The following is a 1,674-nucleotide window of genomic DNA, read 5'->3' on the forward strand; positions in this document are numbered from 1 at the left end:
TGCCTACACTGCGCGGTAAGCATCCTTTAGCAAATTTTCTTGATCACCTCACTGGCTTCCACAATTGCCTCGGGGCCTAAAATCTATTTCTCCCCAACTTCATCCTAGAGTAAAGGAGATCTACACTTGCGCCCATAAAGCATCTCATAGGGAGCCATCCCAAGAGTGGATTGATAATTGATATTATAGGAGAACTCTGTTAGGGGTAGGTATCAGTTCCAAGAATCTGAAAAGTCCAAAGCACAACACCTCAACATGTCCTCTAGAATCCGTATAGTTCTCTCAGACTGACCATCTGTCTGAGGATGAAACACAGTGCTAAACTTTAACCTTGTTCCCATAGCTCTCTGTGGTCCCTTCCAAAAGTTTGATGTGAACATTGACCCTCGACCAGAAATTATCGACTTTGGAACCCCATGAAGTCTCACTATCTCACTCACATATAATTTTGCATATTGGTCCGCCGAGTAGGTGGTCTTAACTAGCAGAAAATGGGCGAACTTAGTGAACCTATCCATTATTACCCAAGCAGAATCATGATTCTTTGTGGTCCTGGGTAACCCTACCACTAAATCCATTTCTATATCCTCCCATTTCCATTCCGGAACGTAAAGCGGTTGAAGTAACCCTACTTGTCTTTGGTGTTTTGCTTTGAATTGGTTGCATGTTAAGCATCTGACGACAAACTCAGCAATATCCCTCTTCATTCCAAGCCACAAATACAGTGCCTTAAGGTCTTGGTACATCTTCATGGACCCTGGGTGTAAGGAATAGGGTGTTGTATGCGACTCTTTCATAATACTTTCCCTGATCACATCATTGTCAGGCACAAAAATCCTATCCTTGTATCGCAGCAATCCATTGCTGGACATTGTGAAGTCACTGCTACTACTTTCTTGTACCAAAGCCTCTTGCTTCATTAGGGCGTCATCCACTTTCTGTCCTTCTCTAATTTGTTCTAGTAGGGAGGATTGTAACAAGAGTTTCGCTAGGCCTCCTGTCACAAGCTCAATGTCAACATTTATAATCTCCTTTTGAAGAGGCATCTCTATTGTATTTAGTGCTGAGACACTCCCATGTCCCCGCCTACTCAATGCATCAGCAACCATATTAGCCTTGCCCGGGTGGCATAGAATTTCATAATCGTAGTCTTTTACTAATTCCCACCACCTTTGCTACCTTATATTCAGTTCCTTCTACATGAACAAGTATTTCATACTTTTGTGGTCAATGTAGATTTCGCACTTGTCCCTATATAGGTGATGTCTCCATATCTTTATTGCGAACACCACAGCTGCCAACTAAACATCATGAGTGGGATATCATTGCTCATAGTCCTTGAGTTTTCTGGAAGCATAAGCTACCACATTCCCATCCTGCATCAACACACACCCTAAGTCATTCTTTGATGTGTCACAATACACCGCAAATTTCCTGCCCTCTATGGGAACACAAAGGATAAGTGAAGAAATGAACTTATCCTTCATGGTCTGAAAGCTTTCTTCACATTTCTCGGTCCATGCAAACTTCTGATGTTTGCGGCTCAAATTGGTCAAGAGGGTGGAAATCTTTGAGAAACCCTCGACAAACTTCCAACAATAACCCGTCAATGCAAAGAAGCTTCAAACCTCTGAGGCATTCTTCGACTAGGGCCAGTCCCTAGTGGCCTCGATC

The 1,674-nt window shown here is 43.0% G+C and overlaps 1 protein-coding gene across 1 annotated transcript; it reads right to left on the minus strand.

Moving 5' to 3' along the window:
* Positions 1-212: 212 nt before the first annotated feature.
* LOC133795972 (uncharacterized) lies at positions 213-1,046 on the minus strand. Its single transcript, XM_062233454.1, has 3 exons — positions 816-1,046; positions 525-701; positions 213-299 (listed from the first exon to the last, which is right to left on the minus strand). Exons 1-3 carry the CDS (start codon positions 1,044-1,046, stop codon positions 213-215), a joined length of 495 nt encoding a protein of 164 aa, XP_062089438.1.
* Between the last annotated feature and the right edge of the window lie 628 nt (positions 1,047-1,674).

Source organism: Humulus lupulus, chromosome 8 (genome assembly GCF_963169125.1).
Source record: "Humulus lupulus chromosome 8, drHumLupu1.1, whole genome shotgun sequence".
Taxonomy (NCBI): Eukaryota; Viridiplantae; Streptophyta; class Magnoliopsida; order Rosales; family Cannabaceae; genus Humulus; species Humulus lupulus.

Bases quoted from the DNA above. Each gene is read 5' to 3' on its own strand.
- LOC133795972 (XM_062233454.1), bottom strand. From the start codon at position 1,046: ATGCCTCTTCAAAAGGAGATTATAAATGTTGACATTGAGCTTGTGACA. The intron at 702-815 runs GTGATCAGGGAA...CTTGGAATGAAG, and splicing joins TTTTTGTGCCTGACAATGAT to AGGGATATTGCTGAGTTTGT. The intron at 300-524 runs GTAATAATGGAT...TTTCATCCTCAG, and splicing joins AGAATCATGATTCTGCTTGG to ACAGATGGTCAGTCTGAGAG.